General features: G+C 47.2%; 1 protein-coding gene across 1 annotated transcript in view; it reads left to right on the plus strand.

The window, feature by feature from the left end:
• The window catches only part of RFTN1 (raftlin, lipid raft linker 1), a 694433-nt gene that overhangs the window by 611321 nt on the left and 57136 nt on the right, over window positions 1–25976 (plus strand). Inside the window, exon 6 of the mRNA XM_069648901.1 lies at window positions 21924–22124. Coding sequence (XP_069505002.1) covers window positions 21924–22124 — 201 coding nt within the window. The remainder of the gene's footprint in view (window positions 1–21923; window positions 22125–25976) is intronic.

The raw sequence follows: 25976 nt of genomic DNA on the forward strand, positions 1-25976 counted from the left end.
TGCCTGTTCCCGATTCTTGACCATTTTGCCATGCTCCTTGGCTTCTGCACGAGCGCGCTATATGCCCTGTCATTCCACACAGCCAACACACTGGCGGTGGTCGGGTTATCTGTACATTTGTCATATCTGGATTGCCCATCTGAATGTTTTGAAAACCTCCTTGGTTACTCTGGAAACCTCCCTGATTACTCTGCCATCCTCTTCCTCTAAATTCCCTTCCCCTCGGGTAAAACCTTGTGTTACCCATGTTGTTCTGCGGCCGGTTAGTCACCTGTTGTACGTTCGGTTCAGGTGCGCTTGTCAGCACGGCTCCTTCGAAAGCATACTTTGATAGTTTCCTTTGCACCAGCTTCGCTTCCTCACCCTTACGAGTTGCCTCCTTTTTCCGATTCTTTTCTTGCAACAATCTACAATAATGCACAATAGTCAACTGTATTTCTGCCCAAGGTTTAGCTTCTACCCCTACCAATTTCTTCAGCTGTTTTTGCTTGGGTTCTGGCAACCCTTGGCACAATATATGGTAGAATACAGGGATAGAGTTTGTCCAAGATTCATGCGTTTCGAGCACCCATGCGTCTTGGAAATTCTGGATATAAATCAACAGATCTTCAGACTCCTTCCTTTTTTTAGTCATTATAGCCCCCATGTCGGAAGAGTCTGGGTACAGCACCCGTAGAGCTTTCCACACTACTGCTCTACAGTTATTGAATGGCGCTCCGTTGTGGGTAGTGTTAATTATGGTTACACCAGGGTACCCTGCCCGTTTCCACACATTGTCTGCTCTCTCACCAAGTATAGCGATTAGGAGGCCTTTAATGTCTCCTATTGCTAACGTGACACCCCCCCCTGTCATCTTTTCTAACTCGTGTATCCATTTCCCAGCTCCCGATGTCAGCATTGGAAGCTTGTTTTTCAGGTTCTCTCGATCCATGTGTGGCCATGGAATATATTGTGGTCTTACTCCCCCTTTCTCTAGTAGCGGGAATTGGAATGCGCAGTCTTCCTTCTCTTTCTCCATGGCTGTCCTGTCTATCGCTGGGGTAACATACCCGCATCGCCGTCTACTTGGAAATGTCCTCAATCTATCTACATAGGCGGGTGCTGACACCCCCCTCTGATCGTGAGGTGTTCCTTCATGTCGGTCAGGCTGCGCGGTAGATTCTGATGTCCTGAGTGCGGACTTGCTAGCGTCTGACCATCGTACCCCTTTGTCCCTTGGGAGCCGCCTTTTGCGCCGTCTCCCTTCTTCAGTTGTCTCGTCCTCCGTCTCCTCTCTGGTGTCGGACAATGATCGTTCCCAATTGACACAACTCCTTGCACCTTCGTCGCCCTTACTAATTTCTAGCCTGTCTAGGGACAGTCTCCTGCTCCCACTACTTCGAGTAACATCCTCTGTATCATATAGCTGAGTGCTTTCCAAGTGCTCGTCTTCCCCCTCTCATTGGGATATTCGTTCTAACCCCATCATAGATCTTATCGATCTTTTCCCTGATGCTTCTGGTATCAAAGTCATCCTCAATATTTGCCCCATTCGTGCTTGGTACTGAATTGTTTGCAGGGAAGAATTCTTCAATATCTTCCCATTCTACAATTGGATTGGGTTTTTTAACTTCCTGCTCCGGATATTCGAGATTGCGTGCCCTCTGTCTACGCTTTAGTTCGATATCATCATTGAATTCCTTGCGCTTCCTCGCCTATTCTCTGTCCTTATCTTCTTCCCTTCTCCTTTCATTTCTACTTTCATCTGTCCTTCGACTCTCCTCATCTTTTTGCCTCTTTATCCTCTTTTCACATGCTCTTTGCTCTTCTTCCAACCTTTTCTGATTCTGTCTATACTGATCATAGGCTGCCTTCTGTTTGCAACTAAGCTGTTTTTCTTGCTCTTCGTGATTATAGCTGTTCTCGTCTTAGCCTATCTTTCCTTTTTATCCTTTCGTCCATTACTTCCCTTTCCTTCTCCTTCTCCCTTCTCTGTGCCTCATCTGACTTCTCTCTCGGTCTCACATCATCACTTCCTTTTCCATCAAGTTTCAACAATATCTGCCCTCCCATCCATTTGTCTTTTGCGAACGCTATCTGATCAGTTCTGTCTTTACTTCCTTTCCATTCTATTCTCTCTCTCTCCTTGTAGAGAGGTGCACTTGTCTGTGTCTTATCCTTCATCTCATTATCACGTCTCTCCTTGTCCCTCGGGACTGCGGAGGCAAGATCCTTATCCTGCTCCTTCCCCTTATTTTCGTCACTACTGTACGTTGGTGACTCATATGCCGGGTTGCTGTACCCCGTAGCTGCCTTGAGCTCTCTTAATGGGTAGAGTCCCTCTGCCTTACTTCCCTCGGGTTCTGTTTCAGGCGGGGCAGGTGGTGCGGTAGGCGTCTCATCCCCCTCCGTGCATATGTTTAATATCCAGTCTGCAGGTGGCTCTTCCTCCTTCGACTGTTCGAACGCTTTCCAAAGTTCTAGAACAGCAAGCCGTTTCTCTAGCTTTTTTCCTGTATATGTGGCTTGCAAATAAGTCGTCATATGTTGTAGGGCGGCTTTAGATAAGGACTCATTCTGTGGCCACGGCATAAACATCTTGTGGGCGGTACCATTAACCCACTCAGTGCTATATTTCTTAAGCTTGGTTGCATGTTTAGGCAATTGTTTACACAAGTGGGCAAGTGGGGTGATCTCTTCCATGCTTGACCTCTGGTTCTAGCAATACTCTCATACAACTTCACCACTCCCAACAGTATGAGCGAGCACCAAGTACCGCAAGTTCCAATCCAATGTTCTCCGCAAAAAAAATGTATATCCTCAATTTACTCAAGAACATCAATCCGTGTGCGATTCCCTCTCGACTACCGAATCGCGTAAAACCCAGACTTCATTTCAACCAATCAATGATACACAATTCTTTACATGTGACACACAACAGAACACATACAATAGACACTTGACAGACTAGACAGACACCAGCTGGACACATATATCTCTGCCTTCTAATCAATACCCCGACATGGGGTGTAAACAAACTCCATTAACAACGTCTTTAAACAGGGTCGTATCCTTATCGTCCTCTATTCTGTGGGCTCTGAGTTCACATTTCTTCTGACTGCTATATTAAAGAGCAGGAACAAGGCAAATCCTCTCACTTTTATCTCCGGTGTCCTCCCTGGTATCCTCTGTTTTCTCTCGGGTGTCTATTCCGGTACCCTCTGTTTTTCTCCCGGGTGTCTATCCCGGTACCCTCTGTTTTCTCTCGGGTGTCTATTCCGGTACCCTCTGTTTTCTCTCGGGTGTCTATCCCGGTACCCTCTGTTTTCTCTCGGGTGTCTATCCCGGTACCCTCTGTTTTCTCTCGGGTGTCTATCCCGGTACCCTCTGTTTTCTCTCGGGTGTCTATCCCGGTACCCTGTTTTCTCTATTATACTCGAGTCATTATCCCCATATATATATATATATATATATTCTTCTCTTCTTCTGACTATTTTGTTTTCTCCGCCACCCTCCGTTACCTTTTCCCTTACTTTTTCTAATGCCTATAAGACATTTGCCAAAGTATTGAATTTTTTCTGTTCACTCACCGCTCGCATGGTTCCTCTCTTGATCTTCGGGATCACCGCCCCTCCTTTACAGCCTCCGGCAGTTTTTTGATAGGCTTACACTATCATTGTCCACGGGAAGCTTCTCAGTCAAGGACTCATGATATTGCCGAAGACATAGAGTTACTTTGTGTCGGCGGCCAATAGGTATCTTATCAATACTCAAACTTCGCTAGTTGATGGTCAAAACCATCCTCTGCTACCAAGTGTATTGGAGAGTAAAGCGACCTCTGAACGGGCCCATGAGATTCAGGGCACCCCTCCGGTACCTTAACACGAGATAGCTGCACCTTGAGGAGGATGGGGTTCAGGATTCTCTTACTCCAACACCAATCAATAAGGACAAGTCAATGGTTTGGCAAAGGGAAGTCTGTTTAATGACAAGTACATAAAACGGAGAAACAAATGGAAATCAGCAGTGATGTGATCGCCTGTCTCGCTTCAACCTCCAACTTCTTCATGCAAATAGTAACATGTATAGCAGATTCTCGTCATCATTGACATGTAAAACTCAAAAGTTTGTCATGCAATTCTATTGGTTGGAAAAGGTAACTTAAGTATAGGTACTATATCTGTATATGGTAACAGATTGTGGGGAATGGATAACTCTTATCAGGGGGGCGTCTATGCCCATCCCTCTACATCACTCATGGTAGACGTCACTAAAAGTACAACGTCTCATTGGTTCTAATAGCTATAGGACCCTAGATTATTTGGTCCATTGTGATTGGGTCGGTTACACCCTAGACATAAATCTCCATTTTAATTAGCAGCATGCAGATCGGACACCCAGGTGCGGAGTGCCCCACGATTCACCCTGCCTTACTTCCATCAATCAGTACTCTTGGACTATGTGTCAATTAGTTGGCTGAAGTTGGCCTCGAAACTGTAGCTTCTTATCAGGAAAAGTTATGGTTTTGGATGACATCAGACGTGGGTACCTCTCTGCGCCTGGTTGGTCACATGTTAGTTCACGGTAGCTCTGCTTCATTCTCCTTCTATTTGAGCATTTGGTTCTTTATTCGGCCTTGCCACCTGCCTGGGCCTCCTTATCTCGACTTTCACTGGCTGGCTGTTATGCTCTTAGGTTTAGTTTCTCTGGAGCTGCTGCTCTCCTACCATCCTGGGGTTGACCTCGAATTCCCAAGCATGAGCTACTTCTCATTGAGTTTCGATTCCGCTCTTTTGTCTGTCTTGCAGGCATATGAATCTTGGCTTGTTTGGCCCCGGGATTCTGGGCTTAATTCTGCTTTTATAAAAATGGAGTCGCACTTGTATAGTGTGCTGCTTGAGGTAGATATATATAGTTGGCGCTTGCCGCTCTATCCTCCTACTAAGCATTGCAAGCAGTATAATTTCCTTAGCTTCTTGCGTTCCAAGCCTATTTGCAGGCATTCGGCCCCTAACATACTTCCATTCTGTTTAAGTGGTTACATTTCTACATAGTTCAGCATTGTGTCTTCCTTTATGTGTATTACATCCTCATTCGTGACATTTTGTCTTTGTTTATCATCATTTTGGTTGTCGTTACTTTCATCTGTGAGTCTGTCTGGACCATTGTGACGTCAGCATTCGCCTCCAATGAGAGCCCTTTCTGTCTCTTCCGGGACAGTTTGTAAGTAGTCTTCATTTCGCGTCAGCTGCTGGTACAGTTGTCTCAATGGGTATCGTGCGGTCCATGGTTGACTGGTTATTGGTGCTTCAAATGGTATACAAGTTCTTCTGATGGGCACTGGACAGAGCCCTACTGTGGCTCTCCGTTGGTTTATTTGTTCCTTATACATCACATATCTTGGCTAGTATGCTTCTGGCATCTCAAAATGGGTGGCAGGAGTGAAGGCCATATTTGGGGCCTCCTCTGCACTGTTCATCCATTTTCTGTCTACCTGCCACCTCCATATCCATCATATGTGGTTCTTCATGATCCACTTTCTCCATGCACATTCATCATGACCACCTTAGCCCCCTCGCTCTTTGTGGTTTATTTCCCTGAGGGCCACTGTCCCTATCATTCTTCACTGTGCACTTGCACAGCGACAGCAGTGCCTTAGCCGTAATCATGGTCCACTCCTCTTTGGACCTTAGTCCCCGTAATCCTATTAATCTTTGTGGTGCACGCCTACTGGGATTTTGGTTCCCTTGATTCTATGGTTCTCCATGTCTGAGTTCTAATTTGTTTCATGGCCTTTTTTCTTTGCATGGTCTGATTTCATCTGGTCCATTCAGTAAACAACCCACATTAGAACTAGCAGAGTTGTTCAATTATCCCTCATTTTCCAATCTTCTTCGTTTAGTGATGTTGTTTGATAAGGCCATGCATGCAAAACTACCAGGCCTCTGATTCAGCCGTCTGCATTTCTCCTCTGTCAAAGGGTTTGGGAAGCTCCCTATCCCGGTAAGTTGGCTCACAAACATGGTTGTCCTCCCGCTTCTCTTTTGTCTCTTAGACTAGCCACCCACCTTGATCAGAAAGTGGATCAGGATTGCCTGCTCTCTCGCTTTTCCATTGTGACATCTATTAGGCAATAAGTCCCAAGACTGCGGTCCATTACCGCATAAGGTAATGCCCCTGAGGCCCATAGTTACTGGCCCAAGCAAAGCAAGGGCCTTAACGAACGTCCCGGGGGCATTACCTTATGCGGTACTGGCCTGCAGGTTCGGGGCTTATTGCCATTAGTACCCCGGCCCGTTGGTTTTATTTTTCAGCTGCGAGACACGTTGCTTTTCGCAGCTGGAAAAAAAAAGGTAAAGAAAATGGCAGACGCAGACAGGAAAACGTAGTCCATTTTCTCTTTCTGTCGCAGCCATAAGCCTTATTATAAGTTTGGCGGTAGCCTTGCCGGTAAAACCGGCAGACTGCCGCCAAACTCGCAAAAATTTCCGGGGCCCGCAAATGGTCAATTACCGGGTCATTATGGCCCTGCCGGACCCGGTAATTGCCCATTCCCGGGTGCCGGAATGGAATGCTCCCCATTCCCATTTGAGCCCAATAAGGCCCAATGGGAATGGGGAGGTCGGATGCACCGGCACCATTTACAATGGTGCCGGTGCATCCGACATGTTCTGCTCGCGGGTGCCGGTATGGCCGCCACGTCAGACCTGGCAGCCGTAATGGCATCCGTGAGCAGAACTCGTAGTTTGCCAGTCTGGGAATTATGGTACCGGCAAGCTTACCAGTACCGTAGTTCCCGGACCGGCAAACTTACAATGAGGCCCAATGCCTTCCATGGCGGTCAGTCAGGTAAATTGAAAAAAAAAGTAAACAATAAAATGGCCGTCATTAAACAGGTAGAAGGGACTACATGTAGTCCCTTCTACCTTTCCACGATGCCCTGAAAAAAATAATAATAAACAAGCGAACACCGGCACGAGGGACGCACAATAGCGTGTGCAGCCTTACCATTGGGTAAGGCTCGCAAACGCACCAATCGGTGTGTTTGTTACAGTGCAAAACACCTGCGTCGCGTACTAATGGGCAATAATACCCTCCTCTGAACGCTCACATCCCTGCGATGCAGCGTAGTAGCTTCTCTTCTCTGATTCCCCCCACCTCGTTCCATGACATGCCACGGTCGCCACTATCAACAAATTCACTTTGGCATTTCTCTTTCGCCCCTTCTCCTCTGAGATAGTCCAGTACCAAGTCATATATCACTGTTACGTAGATGATGCTCAATCTTTGATCCACCCCTCTTGGTTGTATGACCAACTGCAACATCTGGACGCTTTTCCCTAATCCCTATTGGCCGTAAATGTTCTATAGATGAATCAGACACAACAAAGCGTATTCTTCTGGGGGCCTCAAGGAGCACCTTGGCTCCATACCCCTTCTTGCCTTTTCTTGTTCTGGAAGTCCCTGTCGAGAAAATGCTGGTCTGGTGCATGTTCTCTAATCCCGTCTTCTTGAATGGGATACGTGGGGGACCTTCTCATCATATCAGGAGACCCTGTTAATCCCTCAAGGAAAATGGGGCAAAGATCATTGTCCCAAAGCAATTTCCCTCAGGGACCCTCAATTTATATGGACTTTTACTTTCTGTGTAATTGCCTTCTCCCCTTTTTGCCAACTGTCTCCCATTGATGTAGAAGCCATGGTCTATTCCAGACTTGAATGTGTGATCCCTTTAAAATGCTGGCCTTCTGGAGTTAATCTATTTTCTCTTTATGAAAGTTGAGAAGATGGCCACCCCCATATCTCGTTTTATATTGATATCAAATCTATAAGAGAATGTCCTTACACTTTCAACATTCCACTAGCCATCTACTTATGAACTATAGAGAATCATTGCAAAGTAAAAGTCCATATAAATTGAGGATCCCTGAGGGAAATTGCTTTGGAACAATGATCTTTGCCCCATTTTCCTTGAGGGATTAACAGGGTCTCCTGATATGATGAGAAGGTCCCCCACGTATCCCATTCGAGAAGACGGGATTAGAGAACATGCATGAACCGCTGTCAGGAGATCGACCAGTGGCTGCGAGAATAACGATTAGGTGCCTTCACTCGAGGATTGCCCCTAGGCCTGTCTAGTGGAGCTATTACTAAGTGTACAAGGCCCCCAGTCTTCACTGAGCATCTCCTATCCCAATCACTCACTAAACTGGAAAACCTGTGTCATGCAGCGGGAGAACAGTCGCTATCTGTCCACAGCCCTTCCACACATTGTTGGCATGAGTCTAGCTCCTTCGCATCAGGTATTCCTCAAAGTCCCTCCTTTTGCCTATATTCCCTCAAGAATGGCTTCATTCATGTTGTTTGGTGACAAGTATCACAGGACAGTTCACTCACTGATGGCTGCTATGAAAGGTATTTGCCAAACCCACTTTTTCAATATTATTCTGTATGGTCCATGTCTACGGAGTCAATGCATTCGGCAGCTCCTTGGCACGGCATGGTGACCTTGCTCTGTGTTCGTGGTATCTTTGGCTTTAGCTGCTGATTGCTCCAACTTTTGTTCGATCACACTCTGCTTTGCTTCAAACTGTGCTGCACTCCCTCTAGCTCCATTTTCAAGATTACTGCAAGGATTGATTTGGTCGCACGGTACAACCCCATGATAGTGTTATACCAATGCCAATGTTAATAAGTTTGCCATTCATATAGGGCTTTAATAATAAGTGTTACTACTACTATGCACTTGTCAAAACCAATTTGTCGAGCATGGGGTGAAGCCAATTTGTCGAGCATGGGGTGAAGGGATGAGTCAGCCCAACCGGGGTAATGCACTCAAGTTGCACAGCATCGTCCTGTTTCCAAGGCATGCACATTGTGCTTGAACTATCCACCCGGCCAATGAGTTGCCAACCAATGTGTTTAAGAAGCCCTGTCTTGGAAGATGCACTTGCACTGTATCCGTGGCCTCTTCTGGCATATCCTCTAGCATGGTCACACTTCCCTGTATCTGTGGATCCTTAACTGTCGATAATGCAGGTGCACAGTATCTGGGCTTCTCCTTGGCTGTAGGTGATATATTTGCATTGTATCTGCGAGCTCTTCAAGCGTATCCTTCTGCATGGTGACATTTCCCTGTATCTGGCCTTCTCCTTGGCTGTAGATAATACACTGGCATTGCATCTGTGAGCTTTTCAGGCTCATTCTCCTGCATGGTTGCTTTGCACTAGGCCCTTGGGCAGTAGATGTTGCACTTGCATTGTATCTGCGTGCTCCTTCATGGTTACTTTTCACTATATCTGTGGCTCATTGGCTGTAGATGATGCACTTGCACTGTATCTGCGAGCTCCAGAGGCGTATCCTCCTGCATGGTTACATGTTCCTGTATCTGTGGCTCCTTGGTTGTAGGAAATGTATTTGCAGTGTATCTGCGTGCTCTTCAGGCTTATCCTCCTGCATGATTACATTTCCCTGTATATGGCCTTTCCTTGGCTGTAGATATTCGCTGGCATTGCATCTGTGAGCTTTTCAGACTCATTCTCCTGCATGGTTGCTTTTTACTAGGGGTCTTTAGCAGTAGATGTTGCACTTGCACTGGATCTTTGCGCTTCGTACGCTTATCCTTCTACCTGGTTACATTTTCCTGTACATGTGGCTGCTTGGCTGTAGATGATGCACTTGCACTGTATCTGCGAGCTCCAGAGGCGTATCGTCCTGCATGGTTACATGTTCCTGTATCTGTGGCTCCTTGGCTCTAGATGGTGCACTTGCACTGCATATGTAAGCTGCCAAGGCTTATCCTATCCTCCTACTTGGTTATATTTCTCTGTATATGTGGGCCCTTGGCTGTAGATGGTGCACTGCATATGTGTGCCCCCATGGTTTATCCTCCTACCTGGTTAAATCTCCATGTATGTGTGGCTCCTTGGCTGTAGATGATGCACTTGTGCTACATCTGTGAATTCCCACGGCTTATCCTCCTACCTGGTCACATTTCCCTGTATTTGTGGCTTTTTGGCTGTAGATAATGCACTTGCACTGTATCTTTGAGCTTCTCAGGCGTATCCTCCTGCATGGTTACATTTCCCTGTATCTGTGGTTCCTTGGCTGTAGATGATGCACTTGCACTTCATCTGTGAGCTTCTCAGGCTTATCCTTCTACCTGGTTACTTTTCCCTGTATCTGTGGCTCCTTGGCTGTAGATGGTGCACTTGCACTGTATCTGCGAGCTTCTCAGGCTTATCCTCCAGCGTGGTTACATTTCCCTGTATCTATGGCTCCTTTGCTGTAGATGATGCACTTGCACTGTATCTGCGAGCTCCTCAGGTGTATCCTCCTGCATGGTTACATTTCCCTGTATCTGGATTTCTCCTTAGCTGTAGATGATGCACTTACACTGTATTTGTGAGCTCCTCAGGTGTATCCTTCTACCTGGTTACATTTCCCTGTATCTGTGGTTCCTTGGCTGTAGATGATGCACTTGCACTGCATCAGTGAGCTTCTCAGGCTTATCCTTCTACCTGGTTACATTTCCCTGTATCTGTGGTTCCTTGGCTGTAGATGATGCGCTTGCACTTTATCTGCAAGCTTCCTAGGCGTATCCTCATGCATGGTTACATTTGCCTGTATCTGTGGCTCCTTGGCTGTAGATGATGCACTTGCACTGTATCCATGAGCTTCTCTGGCTTATCCTCCTGCATGGTTCAATTTCCCTGTATCTGTGGCTCCTTTGCTGTAGATGATGCACTTGCACTGTATCTGTGAGCTTCTCAGGCATATCCTCCTGCATGGTTACATTTCCCTGTATCTGTGGCTCCTTTGCTGTAGATGATGCACTTGCACTGTATCTGCGAGCATCTCGGGCTTATCCTCCTGCATGGTTACATTTCCCTGTATCTGTGGCTCCTTTGCTGTAGATGATGCACTTGCACTGTATCTGCAAGCTTCTCAGGCTTATCCTCCTGCATGGTTACATTTCCCTGTATCTGTGGCTCCTTGGCTGTAGATGATGCACTTGCACTGTATCTGCGAGCTTCTCGGGCTTATCCTCCTGCATGGTTACATTTCCCTGTATCTGTGGCTCCTTTGCTGTAGATGATGCACTTGCACTGTATCTGCGAGCTTCTCGGGCTTATCCTCCTGCATGGTTACATTTCCCTGTATCTGTGGCTCCTTTGCTGTAGATGATGCACTTGCACTGTATCTGCAAGCTTCTCAGGCTTATCCTCCTGCATGGTTACATTTCCCTGTATCTGTGGCTCCTTGGCTGTAGATAATACACTTGCACTGTATCTGCGAGCTTCTCAGGCTTATCCTCCTGCATGGTTACATTTCCCTGTATCTGTGGCTCCTTTGCTGTAGATGATGCACTTGCACTGTATCTGCGAGGTTCTCGGGCTTATCCTCCTGCATGGTTACATTTCCCTGTATCTGTGGCTCCTTGGCTGTAGATGATACACATGCACTGTATATGCAAGCTTGTCATGCTTATCCTCCTGCATGGTTACATTTGCCTGTATCTGTGGCTCCTTGGCTGTAGATGATGCACTTGCACTGTATCTGAGAGCTTCTCACGCCTATCCTCCTGCATGGTTACATTTCCCTGTATCTGTGGCTCCTTGGCTGTAGATGATGCACTTGCACTGTATCTGCGAGCTTCTCGGGCTTATCCTCCTGCATGGTTACATTTCCCTGTATCTGTGGCTCCTTGGCTGTAGATGATGCACTTGCACTGTATCTGCGAGCTTCTCGGGCTTATCCTCCTGCATGGTTACATTTCCCTGTATCTGTGGCTCCTTTGCTGTAGATGATGCGCTTGCACTGTATCTGCGAGCTTCTCGGGCTTATCCTCCTGCATGGTTACATTTCCCTGTATCTGTGGCTCCTTGGCTGTAGATGATGCACTTGCACTGTATCTGCGAGCTTCTCGGGCTTATCCTCCTGCATGGTTACATTTCCCTGTATCTGTGGCTCCTTTGCTGTAGATGATGCACTTGCACTGTATCTGCGAGCTTCTCAGGCTTATCCTCCTGCATGGTTACATTTCCCTGTATCTGTGGCTCCTTTGCTGTAGATGATGCGCTTGCACTGTATCTGCGAGCTTCTCGGGCTTATCCTCCTGCATGGTTACATTTCCCTGTATCTGTGGCTCCTTGGCTGTAGATGATGCACTTGCACTGTATATGCAAGCTTCTCAGGCGTATCCTCCTGCATGGCTACATTTCCCTGTATCTGTGGCTCTTTTGCTGTGGATGATGCACTTGCACTGTATCTTTGAGCTTCTCAGGCTTATCCTCCTGCATGGTTACATTTCCCTGTATCTGTGGCTCCTTGGCTGTAGATGATACACATGCACTGTATATGCGAGCTTGTCATGCTTATCCTCCTGCATGGTTACATTTGCCTGTATCTGTAGCTCCTTGGCTGTAGATGATGCACTTGCACCGGACCAGCAAGCGTCTCAGGCTTACCCTCCTGCATGGTTACATTTCCCTGTATCTGTGGCTCCTTGGCTGTAGATAATACGCTTGCACTGTATCTGCGAGCTTCTCAGGCTTATCCTCCTGCATGGTTACATTTCCCTGTATCTGTAGCTCCTTTGCTGTAGATGATGCACTTGCACCGGACCAGCAAGCGTCTCAGCTTACCCTCCTGCATGGTTACATTTCCCTGCACGTGGCCGCCTTGGCTGTAGATGATGCAACTTCACCCTGGTACCTAGACTCCTATCATTCTTGACAGTCTCATGCTTGCGTCCATAGTCTCCTTTGCTCTGTTGCTCAAGGTCCATGTTATATACACACATTGGACCTGATTCACAGAGTGGTTTCCCATGGGACTGCGCCATTATGAAACGCTTCTGTGAATGAGACCCATTGCCTCCTTGGCCGTGCACTCTACTTGGTTAGCGTTCGCTGGGCCAGCGGTCTTCTTGGTCTTGATATTTTTGGTGGTGTCATTCCTCTGGTTGTAGAGTGTCCTGGGCCACATTCTCCTACACTGTCAGCTTTCACTAGGGACATGGGTTCCATTGCTATATAAGCGTGCCTTATTTCCCCTTGGTCTTTCATCTCATTGGCTCTTTGATTGTTTATGGGTCCCTTTAATTGAGGGCATGGAATCATAGGCTTCCGGGCATGCTTTAAGGGTGCCAGGGGTGTTATTGGCATGAGTAATTCTAAAGCATATGGATTCATGTATCTTAGGGGTAAATTAGGACATGTCAATTGGGAGAGGTTTTATTAGGGCAGGAGTCTCTATCCTTTGGTTCTTCAGACATTTTGAACTAGCACTCTCATAATTCCTCACCATTGACTATGCTGGCTAGGACCCTGTAGTCAAAAACACCTGGCGGGCCAAAGCTTGCCGACCACTGGCCTAAATTGCAGCATGGAGTGAATTTGCCTAGTAATCAACTAAACCCCACCCCATTCTCTGTCACTAAACTACCCCACCCTAAAACGCAGAAACACTTGGTGCCGCAGTCCTGAGGATAGAAATGTGTCGAGCTGTAAATGTGACTATGACCTGATCTGGACCAGGTGCAAATGTGACTATGACCTGATCTGGACCAGGTGCAAATGTGACTATGACCTGATCTGGACCAGGTGCAAATGTGACTGTGACCTGATCTGGACCAGGTGCAAATGTGACTGTGACCTGATCTGGACCAGGTGCAAATGTGAGTATAACCTGATCTGGACCAGGTGCAAATGTGACTATGACCTGATCTGGACCAGGTGCAAATGTGACTATGACCTGATCTGAACCAGGTGCAAATGTGACTATGACCTGATCTGGACCAGGTGCAAATGTGACTATGACGTGATCTGGACCAGGTGCAAATGTGAGTATAACCTGATCTGGACCAGGTGCTAATGTGACTGTGACCTGATCTGGACCAGGTACAAATGTGACTGTGACCTGATCTGGACCAGGTGCAAATGTGAGTATAACCTGATCTGGACCAGGTGCAAATGTGACTGTGACCTGATCTGGACCAGGTGCAAATGTGAGTATGACCTGATCTGGACCAGGTGCAAATGTGACTATGACCTGATCTGGACCACGTGCAAATGTGACTATGACCTGATCTGGACCAAGTGCAAATGTTACTATGACCTGATCTGGACCAGGTGCAAATGTGACTGTGACCTGATCTGGACCAGGTGTGCAAATGTGACTATGACCTGATCTGGACCAGGTGCAAATGTGACTATGACCTGATCTGGACCAGGTGCAAATGTGAGTATAACCTGATCTGGACCAGGTGCAAATGTGACTGTGACCTGATCTGGACCAGGTGCAAATGTGACTGTGACCTGATCTGGACCAAGTGCAAATGTGACTATGACCTGATCTGGACCAGGTGCAAATGGGACTATGACCTGATCTGGACCAGGTGCAAATGTGACTGTGACCTGATCTGGACCAGGTGCAAATGTGACTGTGACCTGATCTGGACCAGGTGCAAATGTGAGTATAACCTGATCTGGACCAGGTGCAAATGTGACTATGACCTGATCTGGACCAGGTGCAAATGTGACTATGACCTGATCTGAACCAGGTGCAAATGTGACTATGACCTGATCTGGACCAGGTGCAAATGTGACTATGACGTGATCTGGACCAGGTGCAAATGTGAGTATAACCTGATCTGGACCAGGTGCTAATGTGACTGTGACCTGATCTGGACCAGGTACAAATGTGACTGTGACCTGATCTGGACCAGGTGCAAATGTGAGTATAACCTGATCTGGACCAGGTGCAAATGTGACTGTGACCTGATCTGGACCAGGTGCAAATGTGACTGTGACCTGATCTGGACCAGGTGCAAATGTGAGTATAACCTGATCTGGACCACGTGCAAATGTGACTATGACCTGATCTGGACCAAGTGCAAATGTTACTATGACCTGATCTGGACCAGGTGCAAATGTGACTGTGACCTGATCTGGACCAGGTGCGCAAATGTGACTATGACCTGATCTGGACCAGGTGCAAATGTGACTATGACCTGATCTGGACCAGGTGCAAATGTGAGTATAACCTGATCTGGACCAGGTGCAAATGTGACTATGACCTGATCTGGACCAGGTGCAAATGTGACTGTGACCTGATCTGGACCAGGTGCAAATGTGACTGTGACCTGATCTGGACCAGGTGCAAATGTGAGTATAACCTGATCTGGACCAGGTGCAAATGTGACTATGACCTGATCTGGACCAGGTGCAAATGTGACTATGACCTGATCTGAACCAGGTGCAAATGTGACTATGACCTGATCTGGACCAGGTGCAAATGTGACTATGACGTGATCTGGACCAGGTGCAAATGTGAGTATAACCTGATCTGGACCAGGTGCTAATGTGACTGTGACCTGATCTGGACCAGGTACAAATGTGACTGTGACCTGATCTGGACCAGGTGCAAATGTGAGTATAACCTGATCTGGACCAGGTGCAAATGTGACTGTGACCTGATTTGGACCAGGTGCAAATGTGAGTATGACCTGATCTGGACCAGGTGCAAATGTGACTATGACGTGATCTGGACCAGGTGCAAATGTGAGTATAACCTGATCTGGACCAGGTGCTAATGTGACTGTGACCTGATCTGGACCAGGTACAAATGTGACTGTGACCTGATCTGGACCAGGTGCAAATGTGAGTATAACCTGATCTGGACCAGGTGCAAATGTGACTGTGACCTGATCTGGACCAGGTACAAATGTGACTGTGACCTGATCTGGACCAGGTGCAAATGTGAGTATAACCTGATCTGGACCACGTGCAAATGTGACTATGACCTGATCTGGACCAAGTGCAAATGTTACTATGACCTGATCTGGACCAGGTGCAAATGTGACTGTGACCTGATCTGGACCAGGTGCGCAAATGTGACTATGACCTGATCTGGACCAGGTGCAAATGTGACTATGACCTGATCTGGACCAGGTGCAAATGTGAGTATAACCTGATCTGGACCAGGTGCAAATGTGACTATGACCTGATCTGGACCAGGTGCAAATGTGACTGTGACCTGATCTGGACCAGGTGCAAATGTGACTGTGACCTGATCTGGACCAGGTGCAAATGTGAGTATAACCTGATCTGGACCAGGTGCAAATGTGACTATGACCTGATCTGGACCAGGTGCAAATGTGACTATGACCTGATCTGAACCAGGTGCAAATGTGACTATGACCTGATCTGGACCAGGTGCAAATGTGACTATGACGTGATCTGGACCAGGTGCAAATGTGAGTATAACCTGATCTGGACCAGGTGCTAATGTGACTGTGACCTGATCTGGACCAGGTACAAATGTGACTGTGACCTGATCTGGACCAGGTGCAAATGTGAGTATAACCTGATCTGGACCAGGTGCAAATGTGACTGTGACCTGATTTGGACCAGGTGCAAATGTGAGTATGACCTGATCTGGACCAGGTGCAAATGTGACTATGACCTGATCTGGACCACGTGCAAATGTGACTATGACCTGATCTGGACCAAGTGCAAATGTTACTATGACCTGATCTGGACCAGGTGCAAATGTGACTGTGACCTGATCTGGACCAGGTGCGCAAATGTGACTATGACCTGATCTGGACCAGGTGCAAATGTGACTATGACTTGATCTGGACCAGGTGCAAATGTGAGTATAACCTGATCTGGACCAGGTGCAAATGTGACTGTGACCTGATCTGGACCAGGTGCAAATGTGACTGTGACCTGATCTGGACCAAGTGCAAATGTGACTATGACCTGATCTGGACCAGGTGCAAATGTGAGTATGACCTGATCTGGACCAGGTGCAAATGTGAGTATGACCTGATCTGGACCAGGTGCAAATGTGAGTATAACCTGATCTGGACCAGGTGCAAATGTGACTGTGACCTGATCTGGACCAAGTGCAAATGTGACTATGACCTGATCTGGACCAGGTGCAAATGTGAGTATGACCTGATCTGGACCAGGTGCAAATGTGACTATGACCTGATCTGGACCAGGTGCAAATGTGAGTATAACCTGATCTGGACCAGGTGCAAATGTGACTGTGACCTGATCTGGACCAGGTGCAAATGTGACTGTGACCTGATCTGGACCAGGTGCAAATGTGAGTATAACCTGATCTGGACCAGGTGCAAATGTGACTATGACCTGATCTGGACCAGGTGCAAATGTGAGTATGACCTGATCTGGACCAGGTGCAAATGTGAGTATGACCTGATCTGGACCAAGTGCAAATGTGACTATGACCTGATCTGGACCAGGTGCAAATGTGACTGTGACCTGATCTGGACCAGGTGCAAATGTGACTGTGACCTGATCTGGACCAGGTGCAAATGTGAGTATAACCTGATCTGGACCAGGTGCAAATGTGACTATGACCTGATCTGGACCAGGTGCAAATGTGAGTATGACCTGATCTGGACCAGGTGCAAATGTGACTATGACCTGATCTGGACCAGGTGCAAATGTGACTATGACCTGATCTGGACCAAGTGCAAATGTGACTATGACCTGATCTGGACCAGGTGCAAATGTGACAGTGACCTGATCTGGACCAGGTGCAAATGTGACTACGACCTGATCTGGACCAAGTGCAAATGTGACTATGACCTGATCTGGACCAGGTGCAAGTGTGACTACGACCTGATCTGGACCAGGTGCAAATGTGACTATGACCTGATCTGGACCAAGTGCAAATGTGACTACGACCTGATCTGGACCAGGTGCAAATGTGACTATGACCTGATCTGGACCAGGTGCAAATGTGACTACGACCTGATCTGGACCAGGTGCAAATTTGACTATGACCTGATCTGGACCAAGTGCAAATGTGACTATGACCTGATCTGGACGAGGTGCAAATGTGAGTATAACCTGATCTGGACCAGGTGCAAGTGTGAGTATGACCTGATCTGGACCAGGTGCAAATGTGAGTATGACCTGATCTGGACCAGGTGCAAATGTGACTATGACCTGATCTGGACCAGGTGCAAATGTGACTATGACCTGATCTGGACCAGGTGCAAATGTGACTATGACCTGATCTGGACCAGGTGCAAATGTGACTATGACCTGATCTGGACCAGGTGCAAATGTGACTATGACCTGATCTGGACCAAGTGCAAATGTGACTATGACCTGATCTGGACGAGGTGCAAATGTGAGTATGACCTGATCTGGACCAGGTGCAAATGTGAGTATAACCTGATCTGCACCAGGTGCAAATGTGACTATGACCTGATCTGGACGAGGTGCAAATGTGAGTATAACCTGATCTGGACCAGGTGCAAATGTGACTATGACCTGATCTGGACCAGGTGCAAATGTGAGTATAACCTTATCTGGACCAAGTGCAAATGTGACTATGACCTGATGTGGACCAGGTGCAAATGTGACTATGACCTTATCTGGACCAAGTGCAAATGTGACTATGACCTGATCTGGACCAGGTGCAAATGTGAGTATGACCTGATCTGGACCAAGTGCAAATGTGACTATGACCTGATATGGACCAAGTGCAAATGTGACTATAACCTGATCTGGACCAAGTGCAAATGTGACTATGACCTGATCTGGACCAGGTGCAAATGTGACTATGACCTGATCTGGACCAAGTGCAAATGTGACTATGACCTGATCTGGACCAGGTGCAAATGTGACTGTGACCTGATCTGGACCAGGTGCAAATGTGACTGTGACCTGATCTGGACCAGGTGCAAATGTGACTATGACCTGATCTGGACCAAGTGCAAATGGGACTATGACCTGATGTGGACCAGGTGCAAATGTGACTATGACCTGATCTGGACCAGGTGCAAATGTGACTATGACCTGATCTGGACCAGGTGCAAATGGGACTATGACCTGATCTGGACCAAGTGCAAATGTGACTATGACCTGATCTGGACGAGGTGCAAATGTGACTATGACCTGATCTGGACCAAGTGCAAATGTGACTATGACCTGATGTGGACCAGGTGCAAATGTGACTATGACCTGATCTGGACCAGGTGCAAATGTGACTATGACCTGATCTGGACCAGGTGCAAGTGTGACTATGACCTGATCTGGACCAGGTGCAAATGTGACTATGACCTGATCTGGACCAGGTGCAAATGTGACTACGACCTGATCTGGACCAGGTGCAAATGTGAGTATAACCTGATCTGGACCAGGTGCAAATGTGACTATGACCTGATCTGGACCAGGTGCAAATGTGACTATGACCTGATCTGGACCAAGTGCAAATGTGACTGTGACCTGATCTGGACCAGGTGCAAATGTGACTGTGACCTGATCTGGACCAGGTGCAAATGTGAGTATAACCTGATCTGGACCAGGTGCAAATGTGACTATGACCTGATCTGGACCAGGTGCAAATGTGACTATGACCTGATCTGGACCAGGTGCAAATGTGACTATGACCTGATCTGGACCAGGTGCAAATGTGACTATGACCTGATCTGGACCAAGTGCAAATGTGACTATGACCTGATCTGGACGAGGTGCAAATGTGACTATGACCTGATCTGGACCAGGTGCAAATGTGACTATGACCTATTCTGGACCAGGTGCAAATGTGACTATCACCTGATCTGGACCAGGTGCAAATGTGACTATGACCTGATCTGGACCAAGTGCAAATGTGACTATGACCTGATCTGGACGAGGTGCAAATGTGAGTATAACCTGATCTGGACCAGGTGCAAATGTGAGTATAACCTGATCTGGACCAGGTGCAAGTGTGAGTATGACCTGATCTGGACCAGGTGCAAATGTGACTATGGCCTGATCTGGACCAGGTGCAAATGTGACTATGACCTGATCTGGACCAGGTGCAAATGTGACTATGACCTGATCTGGACCAGGTGCAAATGTGACTATGACCTGATCTGGACCAGGTGCAAGTGTGACTATGACCTGATCTGGACCAGGTGCAAATGTGACTACGACCTGATCTGGACCAGGTGCAAATGTGACTATGACCTGATCTGGACCAGGTGCAAGTGTGACTATGACCTGATCTGGACCAGGTGCAAATGTGACTACGACCTGATCTGGACCAGGTGCAAATGTGACTACGACCTGATCTGGACCAGTTGCAAATGTGACTATGACCTGATCTGGACGAGGTGCAAATGTGAGTATGACCTGATCTGGACCAGGTGCAAATGCGAGTATAACCTGATCTGGACCAGGTGCAAATGTGACTATGACCTGATCTGGACGAGGTGCAAATGTGACTACGACCTGATCTGGACCAGGTGCAAATGTGACTATGACCTGATCTGGACCAGGAAGACAGATGTCTGCAGACCTATGCAAACATGCAGAATCATTGTATAATGAGTGCAGTGACAAAGTGAGGTTTTTCTTAATTTACATGCTTTACATTACCTTATAATGAAGAGCCCATAAATAACCAATGTCATACCTAGAGACACCGTCAATGTTATGTAAAATGAGGGTAGAATAGGCCTTTTCAGGTAACAGGCCATACAGGTCTCTGCGCCACCTAGTAGCCATCACTGGAAGTTCACATCCAGCTCAGAGCCAGAGCGGGGTGCATTGTGGGATTCAAGTTAAATGCTCGCCTCTGTCCCCTATCGGGGTCTTATAGGGCAGCTGCTGTGTTATCCATAGCTTCATCAGGCCAAGTCCAACAGCACTCGGGGGCGCTGCAACCACACCAGCTTTGCGCTTTGGATCTGACTTGCAGGTGAACTTCCAAAGATGGCTGCTATGTGGCACTGCAACAGGTGTGCCTTCTTACCTGAATTACATGTAAGAACTGTGTTTCTTGTATTTTTGAAACACACCATAATATTGAAGGTATTTGGTAAACATGCCTTAATGAGCCAATCACTTAATGACGTGGATGCCAGATGCACCGCACTGATGGTTTGCAATGGGGGGTGGATGGTGCACGCGGGTGTTGCATCCTTGAGAGCTGTTGGTCTTGTGCTGGTAATCTATGTGTAAAACAGCTCTGCCCTGTTAGACAATGACACCGATCTCCCATGGAGCAAAAATGCAAGCCTTTCATTTAATTTGCATTGCACTATAGCTTTGAAATTGAACTGAACTTGCAGCAAAGGCTACTTACTATGTGGCACCACAATAATGAAGGAAAGCATTGAGTTCACACAAAAATACAACCTCACCAAATCACACATTTTTGCTGCCACTGCCCACGTGAAAGCACATCTATTTTTTAATGTGTGTTATTTAAAAAGATTGACATAAACAAAATTCAACATCGACAAACCAGGCAAAACGCCTTCCTGGAGCAATTTTCAATTTTTGTTTGAAGAAAAACAATAATATGTTTAAAAATCATACAAATAATACAGTGTCTTTTTTTTTTAACTCCTTCTACATGTTAATTATTGATGTTTCTTGGGTTAAAGTAAAACATTAGTGGATAATGAAAATATGGTATGTATTTCAATATTTTGTCACGATTGCCAATAAGAAATGCCATTATAGCTTTTCTTGAATCTAGGTTCCTCATTTTGGGTTTCTTCACTTTCACATAATGATGGCGATAGGCCCAGAAGTGAACCGCAGGGGAGCTAAGAGACTTCCTCTAGAAAAGATCTGCATTCTTGCTTTTCACCCGTAAAGATATCTCGTGGCATGTAGAGGTGAAAGCGGAGAGGTCAAGTTTTGGCCACGGTTCGTTAGAGGCTCTATTCTAGAATGTGCATGATAACGGCCAAGAGCCCCACCAAGCTTGGGTCAAGTCCCTGAAAGAGGCTAATATTGAACAGGTGTTTGGGTGCCTCGAGCATGAGTGAAGGGTGGAAACGAAGGGTGGACTTGTCGATAGGTCTGGCGGAGCATGAGCTGTAGGCTCTAGGATGTTGGTACAGATAAAAATGCCCTCAGAATCCCTAAAATGACCCTTCTCTTGGCATTTTTCAGAAGCCGAGATCTTCGCCATTTTCAACAAGCCCCCGACTCATCGGCGCTACGACTACTACACCGTCAAAGTCCCCATCCGGGTCAGCAGGAATGGCCAGTCCGTAAGCACCCTGGAAGCAAACTGGCTGGAGCACATGACGGAGCACTTCAAAAGAGGGGGGTCGCTGGTCAACACCGCCTTCTATCCCGGAATGGTAAATGGTATGCAGATCCCGCCCTCACGCGCTGGCTCTTTCTGACCAATGGGGACAGCCGCTTATAACCATGCAAGGGTGTGGGCTGAGGTGGGGAACCAGCGGTTAGTATGCGGGCCTGGGGACCAACAAGTCGACTGGTCGATGGCCATTTAAGCAATACTGTGCCTAAACCTAGAGTCATCGCCTCTGAGAAAGTATTCCATCCAACAGTCTGGACTGATCCATCGGGCAGGGCGGAAGGGGTGTTTGGGAATCAGAACACACCAACAAATATTTTGCAAGACTTCCTATGAACCCTGGCCTGTACATCAAGATGGGGCAGAAGAAGACAGTGGTAGAAGGATGCAGACCGGGGCGGCTAGCGAGATAGAGCTGGGCTATACAACGAGAGAAGGGACTGGTAATGGACGTGCTGATGTTAGAAATGTCTGGTCTCAGGTTGACATCTGAAAAGTGATCACACAGCACGATGAGACTGAACGAGGACTGGGAGGGAAGGAACGGGCTGAGGAGCAGGCCAGCAGACCAGTGGGCGAATGGGGAGCTTTAGGGTAGCCGCAAATCTCATCATAGGGAAGCTTAAAATGAGATCCAGAGGCTTAGATCCAAACTGCAGGTCCCCTGACACCATGAAACCACACACTGAGTTTGCACTGATTGTGCAGTCCTGGGGTGACACTGTGCACCCACACCTAGCGTAAAGCCACTGTGGCCATGCCGCGTGTCCACACTCACTTTGTAGTGATAGAGTGCACACTGTGTGTACCCAACCACCGAGGCCACCTATTGTAAAGTCAACGAGCCTAGGATGTGTGTACACACCAGATGAAGCACTCCCTTCCTTGGCCACATTGCCTGTCAACATCTGATGAGTGTAATTGTATGTATGTAATTATGCTTGTAAAGTGCTGTACTATCGCCCGAAGGCATCTTAGGGCTAAAAGTAGTCAGATAGATCAGTATACAAAGGCACAGAAACTAAAATAGAAAGGTTTTAAGGGCTTTAAGAAAGCTCAGGTGGTCGGTGATCTCCTGAAGCTGAAAAGGAAGGGACTTCCACAGTGATGGAGCGAGCACAGAGAAAGAGCGCCCGCCGGCACGCTTTTGGTGGAACCTTAGATCATTCAAAAGAAGCTGAAGGTAGATCGCAAAGATCTTGAGGGGGTGTAGCCGATCAGTTTGGATTGAAGGAATAACGCCCCACATGGTGATTAGCACGATGTGTGATACCCAAAAGCTTAACAAATGAATACGGCTTTTCACTGGAAGCCAATGGAGTTTCTGAGGTAAAATATGAGGGTGAGCTAGCCTGGGTGCACCCAATGCTAACCGCGCAGCAGAAATCTGCACGATTTGCAGGCGCGGAATTATAAAAGTGGGTCGGCCCAGATATATTCCATCACAATAATCCAGAGAATCCATGGTCGATGAGGGCACAACTGTGGAGCGAAACTTGGATGGTACAAAAGGGAGATAAATATACATCCAAAGATGGCGGCCATTGCATTTTCAGAGGACATTCCATCACTTGTGCAGCTTCGTCCCTCTGGTGTGAGAGGAGATGCTACAATATAAACCCCTTAGAACAGGAATTTGCAGGTACCAGAAAGTATCAGCTTGTCACGCTTTCACTCTTCAATCCCTAAAATACGTTAATTGTAAACATTTTATTCCAGGATCATCGTAAAGGAAAGCCATTCTTCAAGGGAACATTACATCCATGAATGCACCTGAAGAAGGTCTTCTCTCCCCGAAACGTGTTATGTGATTGAAACATACATGTCTTGCTTAAGACCCCCAACATTGATTATTACATGATCTAGTGAACTAAATTAAAATAATCCTGGATGACCGTCTTTAACAATGAAGACTCCCAGGGGTTGAACAGTGAAAGCTTTGCAAACTGAACAATTTAATTTAACCATTTACAAAGTAAGTCCACAGCATCTGATTGGAAATGATTGCATTGCCTGCGACCGTCCACTTCCAGTCTGATTTGGTATTTACCCTTCTCACCAAGGACATACTTCGCCCACACCCGATGTAGATTTACTGCGGCCAAACCATCTTTGTACACGTGGTGTAATGGCACAGAGGCCAGACTGTTTCCTCATCTGTCATAGAGCCACTGAGGCCAGGCTGTGTTTCAACATCTTGCATAGAGCCAATGAGGCCACGTAGTGCTTCATTGCCTAGTGCAGAACCAGTAGGGCCATACTGGGCTACATCATAAAACATAGGGCCTTTAAGGCCACAGTCTGTTTCACCATCTGGCATAGAGCCGCTGAGACACTTCAGTGTGTATAAAAGGTGGCACTGTGTTTCCTCATCTAGCATAGAGCCAATGAGGCCACACCGTGCTCCATTGTCTGGTGCAGAACCAGCAGGGCTATACTGGGCTACATCATAAAACATAGGGCCTTTAAGGCCACAGTCTGTTTCACCATCTGGCATAGAGCTGCTGAGACACTTTAGTGTGTATAAAACGTGGCACTGTGTTTCCTCATTTGGCATAGAGCCAATGAGGCCAAATTGTGCTCCATTGTCTGGTGCAGAACCAGCAGGGCTATACTGGGCTACATCATGAAACATAGGGCCTTTCAGGCCACAGTCTGTATCCCCATCTGGCATAGAGCCAGTGAGACACTTCAGTGTGTATAAAACGTGGCAGTGGCACTGGCATAGACCCAATGAGGCCACACAGTGCTTCATTGCCTAGTGCAGAACCGGCAGGGCCATAATGGGCTACATCATAAAACATAGGGCCTTTCAGACCATAATCTGTTTCACCATCTGGCATAGAGCTGCTGAGACACTTTAGTGTGTATAAAACGTGGCACTGTGTTTCCTCATTTGGCATAGAGCCAATGAGGCCACATCGTGCTCCATTGTCTGGTGCAGAACCAGCAGGGCTATAATGGGCTACATCATGAAACATAGGGCCTTTCAGGCCACAGGCTGTCTCCCCATCTGGCATAGAGCCAGTGAGACACGTCAGTGTGCATAAAAAGTGGCCCTGTGTTTCATATTCTGGAATAGAGCCAATGAGGCCACACAGTGCCTCATTGCCTAGTGTAGAACCAGTAGGGCCATACTGGGCTACATCCGCAAACATAGGGCCTTTCAGGCCACAATCTGTTTAACCATCTGGCATAGATGCTGAGACACTTCAGTATGTATAAAACATGGCACTCTGTTTCCTCATTCGGCATAGAGCCAATGAGGTCACATCGTGCTCCATTGTCTGATGCAGAACCACCAGGTCTATACTGAGCTACATCATGAAACATAGGGCCTTTCAGGCCACAGTCTGTTTCCCCATCTGGCATACACCCAGTGAGACACGTCAGTGTGTATAAAAAGTGACGCTGCATTTCCTCTTCTGGCATAGAGCCAATGAGGTCACATAGTGCCTCATTGCCTAGTGCAGAACCAGTAGGGCCATACTGGGATACATAAGCAAACATAGGGCCTTTCAGGCCACAGTCTGTATCCCCATCTGGCATAGTGCCAGTGAGACACGTCAGTGTGTATAAAAAGTGGCACTGTGTTTCCTCTTCTGGCATAGAGCCAATGAGGTCACATAGTGCCTCATTGCCTAGTGTAGAACCAGTAGGGCCATACTGGGCTACATCATCAAACATAGGGCCTTTCAGGCCATGGTCTGTTTCTCCATCTGGCATAGAGCCACTGAGACACTTTGTTGTGTATACAAAGTGACACTGTGTTTCATCATGTGGCATAGAGCCAGTGAGACCACACCGGAAGCTGTTTTGGGCAGTAACTGTCTGGAAGGCTTGCAGTGCCGGATTATGCATTAGGCCAAGTAGGCACCGGCCTAGGGGCCCCACTCCTT

Source organism: Ambystoma mexicanum, chromosome 2q (genome assembly GCF_040938575.1).
Source record: "Ambystoma mexicanum isolate Mex_15411 chromosome 2q, UKY_AmexF1_1, whole genome shotgun sequence".
NCBI lineage: Eukaryota > Metazoa > Chordata > Amphibia > Caudata > Ambystomatidae > Ambystoma > Ambystoma mexicanum.